This window comes from Vipera berus (assembly GCF_964194415.1).
Source record: "Vipera berus genome assembly, chromosome: 6".
Classification (NCBI taxonomy): domain Eukaryota; kingdom Metazoa; phylum Chordata; class Lepidosauria; order Squamata; family Viperidae; genus Vipera; species Vipera berus.
The window spans coordinates 9,365,814-9,388,111 of record NC_138208.1 but is presented as its reverse complement, the minus strand read 5'-3'; the positions used below and the strand labels follow the sequence as shown (position 1 = coordinate 9,388,111).

General features: G+C 38.6%; 1 protein-coding gene across 2 annotated transcripts in view; it reads right to left on the bottom strand.

The window, feature by feature from the left end:
* Window positions 1-1,354: 1,354 nt before the first annotated feature.
* CAMK1D (calcium/calmodulin dependent protein kinase ID) overlaps window positions 1,355-22,298 on the bottom strand; it is a 187,401-nt gene continuing 166,457 nt past the window's right edge. For both annotated transcript variants that reach the window (XM_081330845.1, XM_081330846.1), the window contains 5 exons: window positions 16,260-16,372; window positions 14,382-14,460; window positions 10,118-10,205; window positions 7,734-7,875; window positions 1,355-4,301 (listed from right to left, as the gene is read on the bottom strand). In XM_081330845.1, the coding sequence (XP_081186971.1) occupies window positions 4,177-4,301; window positions 7,734-7,875; window positions 10,118-10,205; window positions 14,382-14,460; window positions 16,260-16,372 (547 nt within the window). In that variant the 3' untranslated portion in view covers window positions 1,355-4,176. The remainder of the gene's footprint in view (window positions 4,302-7,733; window positions 7,876-10,117; window positions 10,206-14,381; window positions 14,461-16,259; window positions 16,373-22,298) is intronic.

Genomic DNA, 22,298 nt, shown 5'->3' with positions numbered 1-22,298 from the left:
CAATCGTTCTTCATATGTCTTAGCCTCCAGACTCCTAATTTGTCTTTGTTGTTCTTTTCTGTCCTCTTTCTAGAATCTGAACACCTTTTTTACATTGTGGAGACCAAAACTGGATACAGTATTCCAAGTGTGGCCTTACTAAGGCATTATAAAGTGGTACTAACACTTCTTGGTTCTATCCCTAATCCTTGCTTGCTTAGCTTTTCCACTTGCCTGAGTAGAAGCTATAGAATGAGATACGTTTTACAAAAATCAAATCTGAGAGATGGAAGAAAGCCTACGGATTCGGAAAGTTTTTTTCCCCCCCATACAAAGCCAAAGACTGGAAAAGCAAGCAGAGTCATCAAAACATGCAGTGCAGTTTCATGCATTTATTAGACATCTCGTTGTTAATTCTTCCAGCAACAATTCCCAATTCTGTACCAAGGCTTGGCTTTACCTATCTGCTTCCCACCATTCCTCAACTGGGGGTGGGGAATGGAAAACCTCACACAAAAACCATGACTATATTGTTTTTTCATCAAGAAAAAATGAAAAAAATCTCTCTTAAACAAATGTTTCTATAAATGTAGTGCCATAGTATGCATGTATCACTTTATTTATTTATTTAAAAAAACCCAGATAAAAATAGAATCTATTTTCCCCTCTTCTGTACGCAGATATCCTTTCCCAAACTTTGCATTTTTCTTAAAAATGGTGAATGACATAAGGATTCTAAAACTACCTGCGACCTAAGATAAAACAAAACCAGGCATGTAGATCAGTTGCTGGGACCCTGAGAATTGGAATGGGTACTTTTGAAACTTCTCATTATTAAAATAGATTTTTTAAAAAAAAACATTAGCTCTGATTGAAAAATCTTTGATTTATGAAAAATAGGGGCATTGGTGAATTTCCCCCCCCCCAGATTAAATTAAAACAGAACAGTGATTCTCCTTTGCTATGTGATTTTACCAAATTAAAAGGACTTTCAATGTATAACATTTGGCTTGAAACTTAACATTAAGATAACCAAGATCATGGCATCTGGCCCTCTTAATTCCTGGCAAATAGATGGGGAAGAAATGGAGGTAGTGACAGATTTTATTTTCCTGGGCTCCAAGATCACTGCAGATGGGGACTGTAGCCAAGAAATTAAAAGACGCTTGCTCCTCGGGAGGAAAGCCATGGCAAATCTAGACAGCACACTAAAAAGCAGAGACATCACCCTGCCAACAAAAGTGCGTATAGTCAAGGCTGTGGTCTTCCCAGTTGCAATGTATGGCTGTGAAAGTTGGACCATAAGAAAGGCTGAGCGCCAGAGAATTGAGGCCTTTGAACTATGGTGCTGGAGAAGACTCCTGCGAGTCCCTTGGACTGCAAGGCGATCAAACCGGTCAGTCCTAGAGGAGATCAACCCTGACTGCTCTTTAGGTCAGATCCTGAAGTTGAAACTCAAATACTTTGGCCACCTAATGAGAAGGAAGGACTCACTGGAGAAGAGCCTAATACTGGGAAAGGTTGAGGGCAAGAGAAGAATGGGATGACAGAGAATGAGGTGGCTGGATGGAGTCACTGAAGCAGTAGGTGTGAGCCTAAACGGACTCCAGAAGATGGTAGAGGACAGGAAGGTCTGGAGGAACGTTGTCCACGGGGTCGCGATGGGTCGGACACGACTTTGCAACTAACAACAACAATATATAACATTACAACACAGACATAAAGGAGAATATTTGTAGCTCAGGGTTGAAATGATGCTCTCTGAGCTTGGTTATTTTCCTGCAGATGTTTCATTACCCAACTAGGTAATATCAATGCTAGTCTGGAGAGGCTTTACATTGTAAAGCCTTGGGATAAAGGGAAAAAAGAGACAGAGAAAGGAATAAGGAAGAGAGAAATACTGTTAAGAGTTAATTCTGGCCATCAGAGATGGGGTCCAGCCCACATTTAAGCATTTATATTGATTTTAATGGGAAGGACTTATTTTATTTATTTTATTTTATTTTAATTCCATTTATATCCCGCCCTTCTCCGAAGACTCAGGGCGGCTTACAAGCTTAGCAGTATGCCCGATGGGTGTTTTTCTCACTGGCCTACTGCTTTATTCTGTGCTATTGACCTATGTTCTCGCCTCATATAGTGTAGATGATTTTATTAACTAGTCTTTTTTAATCAGACAGGCAAATCTGCAAGAGAAAGGGACATTTTCCAAGTGTCTTCATGGGTGTGGCATTAGAATTAAAACCACACAGACTGATCTAAATATTCAAATGCTTGTCCTGGAAGCTAACGGAGCTTTTTATTCTCAGGATACAGGATTGTGCTGGGTTGCTTTACCCATGATTGAGAATTCACAGCATAGCAACAGATGTTTATATCTGTTTCGATTTCAGCTTTCAGTCCACAGCCTGTGGTTTTGAAGTATTATGGACTCCAGTAACACGGTCTCTGCCCTTAACGTAGTATTTCAAGAGGCAGGATAAAAAAGATCAAAATTTCATGTCAATTTTCTTTTCTGGCTCAAGAATGGATGGAGAGAGTTCAAACTGGTGGGTTGGGAGCTGAATTCTTCTTCCTCTTTATGGATCCATTTTAGCTAAATCAAGGCGTCATAAAAAGGCTTTCCTGCCTCTCATGTTAAATCCCAGTCCTATTCTTTGACGGAAGGCTGTACAGAAAGATTCTAGCACAATCCACCTTCATTCCAAGTGCAGCACGCCAGCAATTTGTTTCCAGGTTTGCAAAGCGGTATATTTGAGCCTTAAGTAAACCACAATGGCAAAATCAGATGTATTTTTGTGCATTTCTGGGAAGATCACATTTCAACGCAAGGTGGATTTTAATATCACAATTGCCTAACATTTCTGAAAGACTCAGGAATCACTCCACAGCTCGCTGTAAATGAATGTTGGGTCAGTACTGGGAAAAAAAATATTAACCCACCCTTTTTCTAATTGCTATATTCATGGGGGCGAAAATGACATTTGGTTTGGGTGAAAGGCTGTCCAGCCTCTTTGCTTGGGAGATTCAATTTAAAACAAACTATTCCATATTTTACAAGAAAGAATCATACTGAAGCCTTTTACAGTACATTTATTTCCTGATGTGTCTATTCTGATGTGCTTATGAACTTCTCGAGTTCCTCCATCCTGTTTCATCCTTTGCTTTTTATACTGTCATTTTTATACTGCCCTATCCTTTTTTACATTGCATGGAATATGCTGGTCTTTGGCCATAATAAAATTTTTGTAGGGGCTTTCCCCACCCCCACCCCTCAGTTCAATTGAAAAGGGGAAAGAATAAAAAGGGAAATTCTTCAAGCCCCATTTTGGAGCCCATCGAGATGGGTCTGGTGTGAATGCAAACAGAAAATAAAATTATTATTTCAGGGATTAGCACAGCGCCCTCTTCTGAAATCCATCCCCCTTCCGTGGGGCTGGGAGGAAACAGAGAACTTGTTCCCATTTTCTTGACAAGATAAGGTGCCAAAAGCTGTTCATTTTCAACGTCATTGCAAGATCCAGACAAGTCTGCTGTCCAAAGTTACGGAGTTAAGAAAAATATGTATATATATAATGTATACATATATATACATATAAAACAGGCCATGACAGCCTTCCTGATTTGAAAGATTAATGCAAACTTCTTTGTATTCTCTACTTCTGAAAAAAAAAACACCCAAGTATATCGCCCCTCCCCCCAGAAAGCTGAAAAAACAAAGAAATGAAGCAAAAACAAAACCACAACCATTTGAAATTACTCTAAATAATCCAGTTGCGCTATTTTGTTAAGGAAAACCAAAGCGGGTATGGGTATCAATGCCGTGGACAGAGTTAAATCATTGAGGAACCAACACAGGTCCAACACAGTGAGAACATTTTGGATTCCTGGAGCCATAACCAAGGGGTCACTCTCCACCCCATCCTCCCGAAGTCACTGCCCTTCGCGATGAATACCACTTTTCTGAATCGCGGTATAAAATATGGCCATTTATTTTGTGTGTTGTTGTTGTTGTTGTTGTTTTTAAAAAAATCCTTCTATTCTTCTAATGCTTCGATGTGTTTTGCGATGCAGGATGAAATCACCTGGGAGAAAGTTTCCATTCCCTGCCTGGTTTGGGCACGGGGTGGGGTTGGGGAATCTTTTCTCCCATCTCTGACAACTTCCCTGTGGGTGCGATCACGGGGTTGTCCTGGATCACTTGGTCCCTGTGTGTATTGTGGTTGTGGTTATCGTGGTCTGTCTGGGCCTCTTCTCTCCTACAGCAGAAATGCCGGTTGAAGCTGAAGAAGCAAAACTACAGAGCGCAGAGGGGTTCATACCTGAAAGAAGAGAGAGAAAGAGACGTCACCGATCAACCTCTATGCAACCGAGCGGTGTAACGCTCAGAGGACGTAAGTTGGGAAGGAGAGATCTAACATTTAGCCCCAATTCCCCCCAGGGAAGGAACTTCAGAACAGACCGAGATAAGAGAATTAGGCTTTACCCCAAGCATAATTAACCTGTTGAATTTGTTGCAACAGCTAATGATAACCACAGACTTGCTACATTCATGAAGGAGAAACTTTTAAGATTATAGGTAGTCTCTGACTTACAGCCACAACGGAGCCCCCAAATTTATGTTGCTAAGCGAGACATTTGTTGAGTGAGTTTTATGCCCCGTTTTATGACCTTGCTTGCCACAGTTGTTAAGTGAAACACTGCAGTGGCTAATTTAATAAGATGGTTGAATCTGGCTTTCCCCCCCATTGACTTTGTTCCGTCAGAAGGTGGCAAAAGGGGATTGATTGCGTGACCCCGGGACACTGCGACCGTTGTAAGTATGAACGGGCTGCCAAGTGTCTGAATTTTGATCGTATGATTACAGGCACGCTACAATGTTGTAAGTGTGAAAAAAACGGTCCCTTTTTCCAGCACCCTTGTAACTCTGAGCGGTCTCTAAAGGAAGAGGTTGTAAGTTGAGACTACCTCTAATTGTTTACACTCTACCTTCTTACGCTGCTCTATGGCCATAATAAATAAATACGACTTGATTCAATTCAAAAAAAAGATTCACCCTAACGGACTCCTTTGCAAGTCCTTATTATTCTCATTTGCCTACATGTCACCGATCAGAACAATGATGATGGACACCAGGATCCTGAAGATGCATTTACATACTGAATTCCGAATCAGGAATAAATCTTCCGGTATTAGTGACATAAATTCCCAGGGGGAGCTGCCTTGTTGACTGTCTCCAGCATACCATCCTTTTTGCTCTAGAGAGGAAGTGACATTTGGAGATAAGATACATTGAATTCTGGCGATAAAAATGACAGCTGCATGAGCCAAGCCAGCCACCTGAGAGTTGGTGAGCAACCTGACTTGGCTGTGAGATCAGACCCCGTGTTCCAGGAAATCCAGACCAGGCTCCAAATATAATAATGTTTTCAGAGGAAGACAAGCCATCTCTAGGCCTGCATTATTTCAGAAGCAGTTGGCTAGGTAGATCTGAGGGGTAATAAAAACATATTTTCTCTTTGAAGGAACTTCTTTCTGATGCTCTCTCTAGTCTAGTCTAGTCTCTCTCTCTAGTCTGCAGAAGCCTTCATAGGTGACTTCTGAGTAGCAATGATGAAACAGAGAGACGTCAGTGCAAGGAGAGGCAATCAAATTACACTACGGTAGAACGGTCCAATCTCTTTTGCAAAAATTGGGAATTCTTAACCCATTATAAGTGCTAGTTGGGAAGGCAATACTCAACCCTCAACCTCCTCTATGGGGCTGTCTCTTGAGTTTAGCCGTTCTGGAATCCCACCAGTCGTATTTAAAGCCTGGTAGCAATCAACCCTCTCTATACCTCTATATCTTGGTTAATCTTGAAGGTTCTGCCAAAGTCCATGTTGCCCTTAGTTGCCAGAGTTTAATACAGCTCGTCTCTACCACCTCTTCCTTCCTGATAACACGACTTCCAGAACTCCAAATCTGTTTTCATTTATTTGTCGTGAGGAAACATTGCTCGCTTCTATTTTGCAAAGTCTGAGCATGTCCTCAAGTTACATTTCATCCTACCAAGTATTTCCAACAAAGAACGGACAGCTGAAAGACTGGATTGAAAGAAAGTGCAATCGTGGCTGATCGCCACGACCGAGGAATAGTTAAATATCAGGCAGAGCAGAATAACAGACTAGAACAGACATGTCAAACACAAGGCCCGGGGGCTGGATCCGGCCCACGAAGTGGTTTCATGCGGCCCGCGAAGCCATCCTGGAAACAGTGAGGGAACGGCCCCCGCTGCCTTGGCCCTGGCCCAGAGACCCTCCTTCTGCCAGAGACCCTCAGATCTGTCCCACTCCTGCCCAAGCCCCCATAGGCACCCTTGATGCGAACGATGTAGAGCTGGCCACGCCCACAGTAGGCCACGCCCACCCAGCCCCCTGAGGGCAACCGCAATGCTGATGCGGCCCTCAATTAAATTGAGTTTGACACCCCTGGACTAGAATAACAGAGTTGGGAGGGACCTTGGAGATCTTCTAGTCCAATTCCCTACTCAAGCAGGAGACCTTATACCAGTGGTGGCGAACCTATGGCACGCGTGCCAGAGGCGGCACTCAGAGTCCTCTCTGGGGGCACACGCATCATCGCCAGCAGTTCGTGCAGGTCCATTAGGCTGTCACCACCCGGAGCGGCAGCCGCATCTAGCACAAAGGAGGCAAAGCAGCCGGCTAGCAAGCTCGAGTAGAGGTGGTAGAGCATGCCCATGCCCAGCAGGCCAAAGGCCACCCAGGCCCAGTGGAGATGGGGGGGAGGCATGCAATCCTAGCTGGGAGCAGGGGTTCATGGCGCCGATGGGGATCCAGCTTTCCCCACTCGGGGTGGCTTTTGGCTTGCTGGGCGGGGCTGCCGCTCTGGGTGGCGGTGGCGGCCTAATGGACCTGTGCAAGCTGCTGGTGGCGGCGGCCCGAGGCGGGGCCAAAGTGTATCGGGTGCGTGAAGGGAACAGGCCCAACCCACCAGAGACCCCGTGGATCTCCCCCAACCCTGCCCGGCCCCCACAGGCATTCCCCCCCACGAACAACATTGAGGTGGCCACGCCCAGTCTGCTGTGACCACCGCAGCCACGCCCACTGCAGCCACGCCCACCCAGTGGGCCACACCCCCCCGCGCGGGCACCATAATGCTAATGTAGCCCTGGCACTTTGTGATAAATAAGTGGGTTTTGGGTTGCGGTTTTTGCACTCGGTCTGTAAAAGGTTCGCCAACACTGCCTTATACCATTCTGGACAAATGACTCTCCAGTCTCTTCTTAAAAACCTTCAGGGATCATCCATAACTTCTGGAGGCTAGCCGTTTGACTGATTATTGTTCTCACTGTTGGGAAATTTCTCCTTCATTCCAGGTTGCTTCTTTCCTTGATTAGGTACCATCCGTTCCTTCTTGTCCTGCCTTCAGGTGCTTTGGAGAAGAGCTTGACTCCCTCTTCTTTGGGGCAGCCCCCCAAATATTGGAAGGCTGCTGTCACGTCACCCTTACGCCTTCTTTTCACTGTACTAGATGTACCCAATTCCTGCAACTCTCCTTCATACATTTCAGTCCAGTCCCCTAATCTTCTTCTCTGCACTGTATGTAGCGTCTCGACATCTTTTTTATATCATGCTGAGGATGCTCAATATCGTGCAGAAGGTGGTCAATATTTATGTAGCAGAAGGTGGCCAATATTGGTTTAAGTAAGCTGTGCCCCAAACCCCCGCTTTACACCTGGGCCTGCTACTTACACTCTTTTCTGGATGTGCCATCTGGGAGTGGGTTGGCCAGACTAAGGTTGTTTGAGACACTAATGTTTGAACCGCTGTCCAAACTATTGCCAAGATGTAACCGTCGCATGTGTCTAACCACAGCTGTGGCGTTAAAAGCTTGCTGGAAAAGAAGAGACAAAGAAATGACTTTGAGAAAAAGAAGTAACATGACACTACTACAGCTTCAGCGTATCTGCTCTCCCAGCATATCACATTGAGAAGCCACAAACAACACAAGCACTGGCATGGCTGAACACAAGCAGTCCTTGACTTATAACCATTTGTTTAGGGACTGTTCAAAGTTACAAAGGCACAGAAAGGAAGTTAAGTCCAGTCCTCATGTTTATGACTATTGCAGCATCCTTACTGTCCTAGGATCATAACTCAGGCGCAAATACTCAGACTGTATTTGCAATGGTCGTAGCCTTCTGTGGTGACAGGATTGCCATCTGAGATCTTCCCAGCTGGCTTCTTGTGAGCAAAGTTAATGGAGGATGCTGGTTTCACTTAATGACCATGTGATTCACTTAACAAACTTGGGGCACTTAGTGTCAAGTGCCTGGGAAATCAGGAGATTCAAGCAGTTCAAATGAGTATCAAGATGTTTTGCAAGCTTAAACTCTCTACAAAAATCTGGCCAACTAACAGTTAAGGGAAATGAGCGGGAGATAAGAAAGACATTGAAGGTGGCCTGGACTTAGATCTCTTGTAGAGGCCAGAGACTTGTGACTTATGACCCCTCCTTTGGGCTGCACCTGGTCATCTCCTACACTTAGCCACGCATGTTCCGGTCTCAATTATAGTCGTAAGTCGAGGACTACCTGTATTTTTCATCCAAAATGCTAAAATGTAAAAGATTTAAGGCAGAAGCATCCCTGAAGAAGAAGTCAAATAAGTCAAGATGGCGGGCTTAACCAAAGGACCCCCCTCCCCCCTTTGACAGGTTTTGTTCCAGCCTTCACACAAGGCAGATTTTGTTTAGGACATGCACCAAAAGGACACACACACACACACAAAGGAAAATAAAATAAAATAAAAATGATCACGTTACTTCTTTTACCTCACAGAGACTAAACTGGTAATTTGCTGTCACAAAAGATGGCCTATCTGATGGCCGGGCAATTTTTACTAGATTTTTTTAAAAATATAGTTTTTTTTTAATTGAAAGTATTGTTCCTAGCTTTGTTTTGGTGATATTGATATTTATTTTGGTGATATTGATTTAAAAGAACAGAATAACAGAGTCGGAAGGGACCTTGGAGGTCTTCTATTCCAACCCTTGGGACTCTACTATTTCAGACAAACGGCTGTCCAATCTCTTCTTAAAAGCCTGCAGGTTTTTAATTTAATTGGGATTTGAACTTAATTCTTCTGAGGCCCACTAGGGAAAGTGTGCCTCTGGGAGTTTGGAACCAGAAGGGTTTAGGATGGATGAATAAAATCAGAATCTGCAATTTTCCCTTAATCCATGAATTTGCCCGTTGCACGGAAGAAAACAGAAACAGAATTAAAACATAAGATGGTTTCATTATCTTAGGAGATTTCTCCTGACGCTGAATCCAACAGCACTTATTCATAAAGGAACAGCATGACTAGGCCAAGCTAAATTTTCCTGAGGAGAACAAGAATCATAATCTTGGAAAGATGAGAAAATGTCTTCATGTATGCTTTACAAAGCATGCATGCATGAATGAATGAATGAATGAATCAGTCAGACTGCCAGACAGTCAGCCAGTCAGTCAACCAGCCAGCCAGTCAGTCAGTCAGTCAGTCAGTCAGATAGCTAGTCAGCCAGTCAGCCAATCAGATAGCTAGTCAGCCAGCCAGCCAGCCAGCCAGTCAATCAGATAGCTAGTCAGATAGCTAGTCAGCCAGTCAGCCAGCCAGCCAGTCAGTCAGATAGCTAGTCAGCCAGCCAGCCAGCCAATCAGTCAGATAGCTAGTCAGCCAGTCAGCCAGTCAGCCAGCCAGCCAGCCAGCCAGTCAATCAGATAGCTAGTCAGCCAGTCAGCCAGCCAGTCAGATAGCTAGTCAGACAGACAGACAGACAGACAGACAGACAGCCAGTCAGTCAGATAGCTAGTCAGACAGCCAGCCAGCCAGCCAGCCAGCCAGTCAGTCAGTCAGTCAGTCAGTCAGTCAGTCAGTCACATACAGTAGCTAGTCAGCCAGCCAGCCAGCCAGCCAGTCAATCAGATAGCTAGTCAGATAGCTAGTCAGCCAGTCAGCCAGCCAGCCAGTCAGTCAGATAGCTAGTCAGGCAGCCAGACAGCCAGACAGACAGCCAGATAGCTAGTCAGCCAGTCAGCCAGCCAGCCAGCCAGCCAACCTTCTCCAACAGTGTAAACCATCTGAGAACTCACTCTCCATTTGCTTTTTGCAAAGTTCTTGCGAATCTGAGCGCTGACGGACTCGTGGATATTTTTGCTGAGGGCTGTGTCACCGGCGATCCTGAAACAATAAAATAAAATAAGGAAGATGTTTGATGAAGCCATTGCTTTTCAGAGTTTACAACTGTGGGAACGTTCCTCGTCGTTTTTACCAAAACAAGAATGAAATCCAGCTCTACATTTTTATCAACGGGTTCAGTAAGAGGATAACTGCCCTAATAGTTACCAAGGAAACTCAGAATTAAACGCAGCGGTGTATTTTATTCTTGGATGGGAAAAAAAATCATCATTTCCCATAAGATGAGCCTCAGGAAAGCTCGCTGTAGACCTCTCAACCAGCAGGGTTATATTTAGTGAAGGACCAGAATCATATAGCTTACTCTCAAAATTGTCTAATCTAGACATGTGAAACACAAGGCCTGGGGGCCGGATCCGGCCCACGAAGTGGTTTCATGCAGCCCGTGAAGCCATCCTGGAAACAATGTAGAGCTGGCCATGCCCACCCAGTAGGCCATACGCACTCTAGCCACGCCCACCCAGTAGGCCACGCCCACCCTGGCTATACCCACCTGGCCCCCTGAGGGCAACCGCAATGCTGATGTGGCCCTCAATGAAATTGAGTTTTACACCCCTGGTCTAATCTTTGCCTTGATGTGGACATTCGTCCAGTTGGAAGGACTCCTTGCTATCAGACTAGGTCCTGGTTGATCTGGAAGGTGATTCTCGAACAGAAATCCTGATTCTGGACAGGGGCTATGTGCTCAAGACTTTTCCACCTATTAGGATTATGATCTGACTGGGATATAGACCATTTTTTTAATGTCTCAAGTTGCCTTGTTATCTACTGTTGAACCAATTCTCTGAGGACGTTTGAGACAAGAGTCACTTGTTGTGATTCAGGGTCAGCCTGTGGGTTCGGCAGTTGGGTCGGACGATTTAGAGGAGGAGGAGGGGGGTGTTGGAGAGGTTGCTGAGGGGGTTGGAGAGCTTGCTGATGAGAGCCCTCAGCCAGGACCCTCCCACCTGGTCACGATGCAGACCCAGCTGTGTGAGACTGACAGCGTGGATGAAGATGACCCACAGCTGGCCCTGTTCAAGGACGCCCAATGCAGGAGGCAGTCAATCAGGAGTAAACAGAGGAAGGCAATGGGACACCTCAGAAGGAGGCAGAGAGAAGCCACGCCCTGAACTGTATAAAAGGGGAATGCGTGGGAGTGCTGGTTTGCTGAAGGCAACTGTTTGAATAGTTCCTGTTTCATGGTTTGTGTTTGCTCTCTTTGCTCTGTTTATGTTTTTATGTTAATAAATTTGGCACGCTTAGTTCTAGCCTCTTGCCTTCTTGTAAAAGGGGTTGTCCCTGCCTTATCTGCAGGGCCGGTAGCAGGCTGGTACAGAACACTTGAAGTGGCAACACAAAAGAAAAACTTCCCTGTATTGATAACCCTTGCTTCAGAATATCCTCCCTAGAAAGGCATTTTTATTTCATCTGCCATTTTGAGCATCAGCAGTAGTGCTTTAGATCTCTTGGAGGGAAGCCAAGAAGGAAAGAGGGAAGCAACAGAAGAAGGAGGAACTCAGAAGTTTCCTTTGACCTGAATCAACTTCTGGAGACTCCATAAACAAAGCCATGTGCTTTTCATGGCAACAAGAGTGAAGTTGCTTTCTTCGGGGACTATCAGGTGCAAAGAATCAGGATATCTTAAATTGCAGCTCAGAAGATTTATTGCTAAAGCCTCTACACAAGAATCCAGTCAACTGAAGTTCAAAGTTAAATTGGCGCCAGCTAAGGGTCAACAGAATTCAAGAGACGTTGGAGTTTGACCCTTTGTGGGAATGTAATGACTCTTGGCTGATGACTTGCTTAACTCCCTCCCAGCTCTGCCTGTTCGTCTCCTGCAGAACCGTGGTTTCAGATTCCCAAACTAGCTTGCAACTCCATGGTTTCCTGGTGGATAATCTCTCATTCAAATATTCTGCAGGTCTGATTCTACTTAGCTTTCTAGATGAGCCGCTATGGCCTAGAGATCTTGCCAAGGAAAACATCTGGCCAAGAGCAGATACCTAAGCTTGGATTTTTATTGTGGATGGGTCAGTGGAAAACCCTTGGCACATCTTCAGTCAGCCTTGCTGAACACCACTGGGTTTTTCTTTCCTTCCATAAACAAAAGGATCCAAGCTCTCTTTAACAGCTTCCTTACAAAATTTGGCAGTCAAGCTTTTCTGGTCTTGCCTTGTAAATGAGAGGGAAGATTCCCCACAGCCCTGAATCATCAGAAATCCGGAGTTGGCCTTCTCCCTTCAAAGTATCTTCTGTGCTTGACCAGTTGACTTATTCTTTGTCCTTCTGCTTCCTAAAAAAAATCTATTTGTGTCAGTGGAAGTTCCTCAAGACCGGAGTATGTGGTTTAGAATTTTATCAAAAGAAGTAAGGGAATATTTGCAGCCAGTGAGAAAGGATACATGGAATCTGACCAGCAAGCACAGCCTGGAGAAGATAGACTACACTCAAGATTTTGGCCACCACAACAAAGATTTAAGATACTCAAAGCAACTCATGAAATATTCTGTGGTGTAATTTAAATCAATGAACCCTCACTGCTTGATGGAATGCAAACTCTAGCAAACTCTAAAGACGCATCCAGGAAAAGCAGCAGAAATAGCAACTACTGGTGGCCGAGCTGCTAGCCAGCTCATCCCAGAATTACATATTGAAATCATCAGACGTTTGCTTCCCATCATCCCATGATCCTGGATTAAATCTAAAGAAGGGGGTTTCTCTCTATGCTGAATCCTAAAATGTTTTGCAAAAACTAACAACAGATCCTGATGTCTAGGGAGATTCACAATCATCCTCCACCATTCAGTTAGAACTAAAAAATCTTCTTGGATGACAAGAAGGAAAAACAAAGGAAGTCCAGTGGCCTTTTGAAAAGCATCTTTGAGACAACAGATCCTGATGCTTACTTAAAGGGGCTGAAATTATCTTTTTGGTTTTCTCCATTACCATTTTTTTCTATAGCTTTGTTTTTCTCGGCAGTTATCAACCTGCTTCCCTCATCTTTGAAGAGATATAGGACTAGAATATAAGGGACGCGGTGGCTCAGTGGGTTAGGACGCTGAGCTTGTCGATCGGAAGGTCGGCAGTTTGGCGGGTCGAATCCCGAGTGCCGCATAACAGAGTGAGCGCCTGTTACTCGTCCCAGCTTCTGCCAACCTAGCAGTTCGAAAGCACGTAAAAATGCAAGTAGAAAAATAGGGACCACTCCGGTGGGAAGGTAACAGTGTTCCGTGCGCCTTTGGCGTCTAGTCATGCCGGCCACATGACCACGGAGACGTCCTCGGACAAGCGCTGGCTCTTCGGCTTTGAAACGGAGATGAGCACCGGCCCCTAGAGTCGGAAACGACTAGCACACATGTGCGGGGGAACCTTTACCTTTACCTTTAGGACTAGAATTGGATTTATTTTTACTAAACCGTGGCCACAGGGCAAAATTCATAGTTTTCTGCCTCATGAAGACTACAGTTGATTATTATTGTTCTATATATCCCCCTTCGAAATTACATCCTTGCTATTGGGGATAATTAAAGTACAGCTTCAAACAGCACGGTTGACCCATTGGAGAAGCATAGCTAAACACACAGTCCAAAATTAGGCCTATCAGTTTACACCGCAAAACTTCAGGCAACCACTAGATGGCAGCAAAATGTATCCTATGTCCTTTCTGCATCATACGTCCCCCTAGTGGTCATTTACAGTTTAGCAGTCGAGATATGACTGAGGTGTGGGTTCATAATACATTAATGTCAATTCAGTGGGAAAATAATACCTGCCTCTTTTTCCATTAAAAAAAGGAGAGGAAGGGTGAACATAAAAGGAATTGAGAGTCACGATGAGAATGGCAGATTGCCATTTCACTGAGAGCACATAGTAAATCTTCCTTTATGGCGAGGGAAAGAGCATTCAATTTTTCAGTGCTTTAGTTTTCCATTTTAAAAAAATCTCCTCTCTGCTTTCTGCTTACCCAGACTGAGTCTCAGATCTATGTGTACCATCTGATCGTAATCATAAGACCTGGTTGCCAAGAGCTTTAAATTCTAGTCTGTATTGCTGACAGGCTATGATATTAGAATTATGTTTTCTGCGCCTTCTCTTTCTTCTCCTTTCCACTAAGATCTTCCCCAGAGATGAATGACGGGAATTTATGAACATGACAACGGGTTGAAGAACTCGGCTTACCACGGATGTCGGGCTGCCTGTTCACAGGTATATCTTTTGTTGGGGTCTTTCTCCATCAAGTTCCGAATAAAATCTTTAGCTGGGAGAAAGGAAAAAAGCAGAAAGAAACAGATATTTGGTAGCTGAAGGAACAAAATGGCACAGTGGTATTATAAAGCCATCACAATGCAGCCCAAACCTGACTATAAAGGGAATTACATGAATAATCAATTCAACGCATTGATTATGTCATGAAGCTCGGCTCAACACCCAGGTTGCTGTCATGACTCCTACAGTCTTATTTTACTTGCACAGTTGCTCTTCGTGGGTTTCTCGGAAAAGGGAGATATAGCTGGGTTTATTAACTGGAGACTTACAATTGATTAACACAGGGGTGTCAAACTGCTGGCCCGCAGGCCGGACGTGTCATCTGGAAGCTGTGCCCACCCCATTGCCAGCAATGGCAAAACCGTCCCGATACGTTGTGTGACATCATGTGACATCATGAGTTTGACATGTCTGGCTTTGGCGTCTAGTCATGCCGGCCACATGACCACAGAGACGTCCTCGGCTTTGAAACGGAGATGAGCACCGGCCCCTAGAGTTGGAAATGACTAGCATGCATGTGCGGGGGAACCTTTACCTTTATAACAGAATAAAAGTGTTGGAAGGGACCCTGGAGGTCTTCTAGACATAACCCTCTGCTCAGACAGGAAACACTCTACTATTTCGGGCAAATGGTTGTCCAATCTCTTCTTAAAAGCCTCCAATGTTGGAGTAACCACAACTTCTGGAGGAAAGCCGTTCACTGGCTAATTGTTCTCACCGTTAGGAAATTTCTCCTTAGTTCTAGGTTGCTTCTCTCCTTGATTAGTTTCCATCTGTTGCTTCTTGTCCTGCCCTCAACTGCTTTGGAGAATAAGTTGACCCCCTCTTCCTTGTGGCAGCCCCTCAAATATTGGAAGACTACTATCATATCACCCCTAATCCTTCTTTTAGTTAAATCAAATATACCCATTTTCTGCAATATTCTTCTGCAAAATTCTTCATATGTTTTAGCCTCCAGTCCCCTAATGATTTTGGTTGCTCTTCTCTACACTCTTTCTAGAGTCTCAACATCTTTTTTACATCATGGCGACCAAAATTGGCTGCAGTATACCAAAGTGTTATAAAGTGGTATTAACACTTCACGTGATCTTGATTCTACCCGACTATTAACACAGCCTAGAACTGTGTTGGGACATGGTGGCTCAGTGGGTTAGGACGCTGAGCTTGTCGATCAGAAGGTCGGCAGTTTGGCGGGTCGAATCCCGAGTGCCGCGTAACAGAGTGAGTGCCTGTTACTCGTCCCAGCTTCTGCCAACCTAGCAGTTCGAAAGCACGTAAAAATGCAAGTAGAAAAATAGGGACCACTACGGTGGGAAGGTAACAGCGTTCCGTGTGCCTTTGGCGTCTAGTCATGCCGGCCACATGACCATGGAGAGACATCCTCGGACAAGCGCTGGCTCTTCGGCTTTGAAACGGAGATGAGCACCGGCCCCTAGAGTTGGAAACGACTAGCACGCATGTGCGGGGGAACCTTTACCTTTACCTTTAGAACTGTGTTGGCTTTTTTGATGCTGCAGCTACACCATATTAAAAAAAGGAAAAGAAAAAAAAGGAGGAGGAGAAGAAGGAAATCGTGACTTCTCCACAATAGGAATTGAGTTGTACACTAAAACCAATATTTCCCAAACTTGGCAACTTTAAAATGTGTGGATTTCACTTCCCAGAATTTCACTTCCCAGCATGTATGTAACCTCGAAGCCCCCTTGCCGCAGCTCTGAACAGGAAAACTATAGGAAAAAAATAGAAGATCAAATAAATGGTATTAGGGAATGATCCCAACTTGTTTCTTACCAGATTCAGATATATCATCCCAATAGGGAGAGTCAAATTCATATTCTGCTTTCAGAATTTGTTCAAACAGCTTGGAGTCATTTTCGTCATAGAACGGAGGATAGCCACAAAGCCTGAAAAACAAAATTAAAAGTTTGTTCAGTCACGGGGAAGAAAATTACTGAAGAAATCCTTAGGGATTTTTTTTTTATTTTTTACAGCTTTGGATCTGGGCGATGCAAATGCCAGGTAAATACAGGTAGTCCTCAACTTATAACAGTTCATTTAGTGACCATTCGTAGTTTCAGTGGCACTAAAGAAAGAGATTTATAACCGTTCTTCACACTTATGGCCATTGCAGCTTCCCCATGATCACGTGATTTACATTCAAATGTTTGGCGACTGGTTCATATTTATGACGGTCATAGTGTCCCGGGTTGTCATGTGATCTCTTTTGTGACCTTCTGACAAGCAAGGTCAATGGGGAAGCCAGATTCACTTAACAACCGCGTGTCTAATTTAATAGAATAGAATAGAATAGAATAGAATAGAATAGAATAGAATAGAATAGAATAGAATAGAATAGAATAGAATAGAATAGAATAGAATAGAATAGAATAAGAATAGATATTGGAATATAGAATAGAATAGAATAGAATAGAATAGAATAGAATAGAATAGAATAGAATAGAATAGAATAGAATAGAATAGAATAGAATAGAATAGAATAGAATAGAATAGAATAGAATAGAATAGAATAGATACTGGAATATAGAATAGAATAGAATAGAATAGAATAGAATAGAATAGAATAGAATAGAATAGAATAGAATAGAATAGAATAGAATAGATATTGGAATATAGAATAGAATAGAATAGAATAGAATAGAATAGAATAGAATAGAATAGAATAGAATAGAATAGAATAGAATAGAATAGAATAGAATAGAATAGATACTGGAATATAGAATAGAATAGAATAGAATAGAATAGAATAGAATAGAATAGAATAGAATAGAATAGAATAGAATAGAATAGCATAGAATAGAATAGAATAGATATTGGAAAATAGAATAGAATAGAATAGAATAGAATAGAATAGAATAGAATAGAATAGAATAGAATAGAATAGAATAGAATAGAATAGAATAGAAGAATAGAATAGAATAGATACTGGAATATAGAATAGAATAGAATAGAATAGAATAGAATAGAATAGAATAGAATAGAATAGAATAGAATAGAATAGAATAGAATAGAATAGAATAGAATAGAATAGATACTGGAATATAGAATAGAATAGAATAGAATAGAATAGAATAGAATAGAATAGAATAGAATAGAATAGAATAGGAATAGATATTGGAATATAGAATAGAATAGAATAGAATAGAATAGAATAGAATAGAATAGAATAGAATAGAATAGAATAGAATAGAATAGAATAGAATAGATACTGGAATATAGAATAGAATAGAATAGAATAGAATAGAATAGAATAGAATAGAATAGAATAGAATAGAATAGAATAGATATTGGAATATAGAATAGAATAGAATAGAATAGAATAGAATAGAATAGAATAGAATAGAATAGAATAGAATAGAATAGAATAGATACTGGAATATAGAATAGAATAGAATAGAATAGAATAGAATAGAATAGAATAGAATAGAATAGAATAGAATAGAATAGAATAGAATAGAATAGAATAGAATAGATATTGGAATATAGAATAGAATAGAATAGAATAGAATAGAATAGAATAGAATAGAATAGAATAGAATAGAATAGAATAGAATAGAATAGAATAGAATAGAATAGATACTGGAATATAGAATAGAATAGAATAGAATAGAATAGAATAGAATAGAATAGAATAGAATAGAATAGAATAGAATAGAATAGAATAGAATAGAATAGAATAGAATAGAATAGAATAGAATAGATACTGGAATATAGAATAGAATAGAATAGAATAGAATAGAATAGAATAGAATAGAATAGAATAGAATAGAATAGAATAGAATAGAATAGAATAGAATAGAATAGAATAGATATTGGAATATAGAATAGAATAGAATAGAATAGAATAGAATAGAATAGAATAGAATAGAATAGAATAGAATAGAATAGATACTGGAATATAGAATAGAATAGAATAGAATAGAATAGAATAGAATAGAATAGAATAGAATAGAATAGAATAGAATAGAATAGAATAGAATAGAATAGAATAGAATAGATATTGGAAAATAGAATAGAATAGAATAGAATAGAATAGAATAGAATAGAATAGAATAGAATAGAATAGAATAGAATAGAATAGAATAGAATAGATACTGGAAAATAGAATAGAATAGAATAGAATAGAATAGAATAGAATAGAATAGAATAGAATAGAATAGAATAGAATAGAATAGAATAGAATAGAATAGAATAGATATTGGAATATAGAATAGAATAGAATAGAATAGAATAGAATAGAATAGAATAGAATAGAATAGAATAGAATAGAATAGAATAGAATAGAATAGAATAGAATAGAATAGATACTGGAATATAGAATAGAATAGAATAGAATAGAATAGAATAGAATAGAATAGAATAGAATAGAATAGAATAGAATAGAATAGAATAGAATAGAATAGAATAGAATAGATATTGGAATATAGAATAGAATAGAATAGAATAGAATAGAATAGAATAGAATAGAATAGAATAGAATAGAATAGAATAGAATAGAATAGAATAGAATAGAATAGAATAGAATAGAATAGAATAGAATAGATTAGATACTGGAATATAGAATAGAATAGAATAGAATAGAATAGAATAGAATAGAATAGAATAGAATAGAATAGAATAGAATAGAATAGAATAGAATAGAATAGAATAGAATAGAATAGAATAGATACTGGAATATAGAATAGAATAGAATAGAATAGAATAGAATAGAATAGAATAGAATAGAATAGAATAGAATAGATATTGGAATATAGAATAGAATAGAATAGAATAGAATAGAATAGAATAGAATAGAATAGAATAGAATAGAATAGAATAGAATAGAATAGATACTGGAATATAGAATAGAATAGAATAGAATAGAATAGAATAGAATAGAATAGAATAGAATAGAATAGAATAGAATAGAATAGAATAGAATAGAATAGAATAGATATTGGAATATAGAATAGAATAGAATAGAATAGAATAGAATAGAATAGAATAGAATAGAATAGAATAGAATAGAATAGAATAGAATAGATATTGGAATATAGAATAGAATAGAATAGAATAGAATAGAATAGAATAGAATAGAATAGAATAGAATAGAATAGGAATAGATATTGGAATATAGAATAGAATAGAATAGAATAGAATAGAATAGAATAGAATAGAATAGAATAGAATAGAATAGATACTGGAATATAGAATAGAATAGAGTAGAATAGAGTAGAATAGAATAGAATAGAATAGAATAGAATAGAATAGAATAGAATAGAATAGAATAGAATAGATATTGGAATATAGAATAGAATAGAATAGAATAGAATAGAATAGAATAGAATAGAATAGAATAGAATAGAATAGAATAGAATAGAATAGAATAGAATAGGAATAGATATTGGAATATAGAATAGAATAGAATAGAATAGAATAGAATAGAATAGAATAGAATAGAATAGAATAGAATAGATATTGGAATATAGAATAGAATAGAATAGAATAGAATAGAATAGAATAGAATAGAATAGAATAGAATAGAATAGAATAGAATAGAATAGAATAGAATAGATATTGGAATATAGAATAGAATAGAATAGAATAGAATAGAATAGAATAGAATAGAATAGAATAGAATAGAATAGAATAGAATAGAATAGAATAGAATAGAATAGATACTGGAATATAGAATAGAATAGAATAGAATAGAATAGAATAGAATAGAATAGAATAGAATAGAATAGAATAGAATAGAATAGAATAGAATAGAATAGAATAGAATAGATATTGGAATATAGAATAGAATAGAATAGAATAGAATAGAATAGAATAGAATAGAATAGAATAGAATAGAATAGAATAGAATAGAATAGAATAGAATAGATTAGATACTGGAATATAGAATAGAATAGAATAGAATAGAATAGAATAGAATAGAATAGAATAGAATAGAATAGAATAGAATAGAATAGAATAGATACTGGAATATAGAATAGAATAGAATAGAATAGAATAGAATAGAATAGAATAGAATAGAATAGAATAGAATAGAATAGAATAGAATAGAATAGAATAGGAATAGATATTGGAATATAGAATAGAATAGAATAGAATAGATTAGAATAGAATAGAATAGAATAGAATAGAATAGAATAGAATAGAATAGAATAGAATAGAATAGAATAGAATAGAATAGAATAGATATTGGAATATAGAATAGAATAGAATAGAATAGAATAGAATAGAATAGAATAGAATAGAATAGAATAGAATAGAATAGAATAGAATAGAATAGATACTGGAATATAGAATAGAATAGAATAGAATAGAATAGAATAGAATAGAATAGAATAGAATAGAATAGAATAGAATAGATATTGGAATATAGAATAGAATAGAATAGAATAGAATAGAATAGAATAGAATAGAATAGAATAGAATAGAATAGAATAGAATAGAATAGAATAGATATTGGAATATAGAATAGAATAGAATAGAATAGAATAGAATAGAATAGAATAGAATAGAATAGAATAGAATAGAATAGAATAGGAATAGATATTGGAATATAGAATAGAATAGAATAGAATAGAATAGAATAGAATAGAATAGAATAGAATAGAATAGAATAGAATAGAATAGATACTGGAATATAGAATAGAATAGAATAGAATAGAATAGAATAGAATAGAATAGAATAGAATAGAATAGAATAGAATAGAATAGATATTGGAATATAGAATAGAATAGAATAGAATAGAATAGAATAGAATAGAATAGAATAGAATAGAATAGAATAGAATAGAATAGAATAGATACTGGAATATAGAATAGAATAGAATAGAATAGAATAGAATAGAATAGAATAGAATAGAATAGAATAGAATAGAATAGAATAGAATAGATATTGGAATATAGAATAGAATAGAATAGAATAGAATAGAATAGAATAGAATAGAATAGAATAGAATAGAATAGAATAGAATAGAATAGAATAGAATAGAATAGATACTGGAATATAGAATAGAATAGAATAGAATAGAATAGAATAGAATAGAATAGAATAGAATAGAATAGAATAGAATAGAATAGAATAGAATAGAATAGAATAGATATTGGAATATAGAATAGAATAGAATAGAATAGAATAGAATAGAATAGAATAGAATAGAATAGAATAGAATAGATACTGGAATATAGAATAGAATAGAATAGAATAGAATAGAATAGAATAGAATAGAATAGAATAGAATAGAATAGAATAGAATAGAATAGAATAGAATAGGAATAGATATTGGAATATAGAATAGAATAGAATAGAATAGAATAGAATAGAATAGAATAGAATAGAATAGAATAGAATAGAATAGAATAGAATAGATATTGGAATATAGAATAGAATAGAATAGAATAGAATAGAATAGAATAGAATAGAATAGAATAGAATAGAATAGAATAGAATAGATACTGGAATATAGAATAGAATAGAATAGAATAGAATAGAATAGAATAGAATAGAATAGAATAGAATAGGAATAGATATTGGAATATAGAATAGAATAGAATAGAATAGAATAGAATAGAATAGAATAGAATAGAATAGAATAGAATAGAATAGAATAGAATAGAATAGATTAGATACTGGAATATAGAATAGAATAGAATAGAATAGAATAGAATAGAATAGAATAGAATAGAATAGAATAGAATAGAATAGAATAGAATAGAATAGAATAGAATAGAATAGAATAGAATAGAATAGATATTGGAATATAGAATAGAATAGAATAGAATAGAATAGAATAGAATAGAATAGAATAGAATAGAATA